This window comes from Geospiza fortis, unplaced genomic scaffold, assembly GCF_000277835.1.
Source record: "Geospiza fortis unplaced genomic scaffold, GeoFor_1.0 scaffold41, whole genome shotgun sequence".
Taxonomy (NCBI): domain Eukaryota; kingdom Metazoa; phylum Chordata; class Aves; order Passeriformes; family Thraupidae; genus Geospiza; species Geospiza fortis.
The window spans coordinates 18,529,816-18,531,606 of record NW_005054299.1 but is presented as its reverse complement, the minus strand read 5'-3'; the positions used below and the strand labels follow the sequence as shown (position 1 = coordinate 18,531,606).

General features: G+C 49.1%; 1 protein-coding gene across 1 annotated transcript in view; it reads right to left on the bottom strand.

Annotated features, from left to right (window-relative positions):
• Positions 1 to 6: 6 nt before the first annotated feature.
• Positions 7 to 1,791, bottom strand: part of MAD2L1BP (MAD2L1 binding protein) — a 2,825-nt gene continuing 1,040 nt past the window's right edge. The window contains exon 2 of the mRNA XM_014308853.2: positions 7 to 1,192. Coding sequence (XP_014164328.2) covers positions 662 to 1,192 — 531 coding nt within the window. The 3' untranslated portion in view covers positions 7 to 661. The remainder of the gene's footprint in view (positions 1,193 to 1,791) is intronic.

Sequence of the window (1,791 nt, the reverse complement as noted above, 5' to 3'; positions counted from 1 at the left end):
CGCTGGGAGCTGCTGCTGTTGCTTGTAGAGTTGCCAGAGGGCCCCTGGAAGCGGCTCCGCCCATCTCCACGGCTGCCCTGGCAGCTCCTGCCCTTTGCAGAGGAACTGCCTTCATCCTGCCCCATTCTTTAGAAATAAATCCCACTTCTGCAACAATGTTACCTCTGTGTCCCACTCTGGTTTTGCCCGCTGTTTTACCTGCTGAGGGAAACCTTTTAAGGACTGCAGGATTCCCTCCCAGAGAGTTATTTTGCGGGAAGTAACTTCACCTAAGACAGCTTATGGGTGACACGGCAAAGGCAGAGTCAGAAAACGGCCATATTAAAACTCCGGAGGAGATTGCATGTATCCAGTTCAGCAAGCACCCAGCAGGGAAGCTTTACTCCCAACACATTAATTCATCCCGGGTCACAGATCAGGTCCCTAAAGAATCACTGGACCTGTGTGCAACTGTGCCTTAAAGTGGATTTGCCTTCAACAACAGCTCAGGAAATAAGGACAATAGAGGCGCACAGCAAGATACAGGAAAGGCAGTAGACACCATGAAGAAAAAAAAATTCAGGCAGACATGGTTCAAAAATACATGGTTACATTTGCTAAAATTAACACCTAAAGAAAAAAAAAGTAATCAATATTCCGGTTAAATTTCTACTGAAACCATTCATTCACTAAAGCCTTTGAGGGTCACTGGTGCTTGGAACCAGACATAGTCCTCCCAAGCAGGTGCTGTGTGCTGTGGAGGTGAGGCACTGACGTGGAGGTCTCCATCACAGGACAGCTTAACAGTCAGCTTCCTCCCTCGGCTCGGCACTTGGTAGTTGAGCTTGGGCCGGAACCACTCAACACCACAGTCACGGTGGCCCTGGACCAGGACAAGAGTGCCTGTCACAGGGAGAGCCTTAAGTTCACTGAAGACATCAGCAACAAACAGGCGGTGAAAGAGCTGGCGAACACAGGGCGCGGTCTGGAGGCTCTCTTCAGCAGAGCCCTCATAGAACCCCTCTAAATTCAACTCATAGAGCTCCTTGGGGTTCATGACATTGCCTCCAAGTAGGAAAAGAACCCGAGGAACCAGCGTCAGACTAAACATGACTTCCAGGTGCTGGAACAATCCCTCCAGCTCTGTCAGCAACTGCTGGCACTTTCTGCTTGCTAGGCCCAGGGAACGTGGTTTCTCAATTCCATCTCCACCCTCGAAAATAAAAATTCACATTAACACATTTAGTTATGAACATGTATTATACTCTGCAGAAAGCATGGCCCATCCCAGAGAGTCAAGGAACAAGCAGTTTCTACTCATTTCGAGAGCTACAGGTACCCATATGGGGAAGACGCACATCTTCTCACCACATCAGGAGATGCAAGAGGAACACAAAAGCACAATCCATAGCTACAATCTGAATCACACTACTGATGAATTCCAACAGGAATTAGAAGCCCATCTTTCAAAGATCAGCCATCTCTCTGAAATCACTTAATAGTATTTTTTTGGTTTGGTTGGTTTTTTTGCTTAGAGGTAACAAAGCAGTGACACGCTTTGAGCGGAAAGCAGGAAGCAATCAATTAAGAGCAATTTACCGGCACCTTCAGCAGCCTGAACGTACCGCTGCTTTTGGCTCGTTTTGAAAAGATGAGGTAACACTTCGGGATGCACCCACAACAAGCGCTTTACTTTAAAAGCGCCGACACGTCGCCGTGCGAGTCCCCGAGCGAGAACAGGGACTCGCAAGCAAACCTCAAACGCCACGGCCCCTCTAATCCCCGGCCCAGGGGCCACCTCCGAGCCCGGGC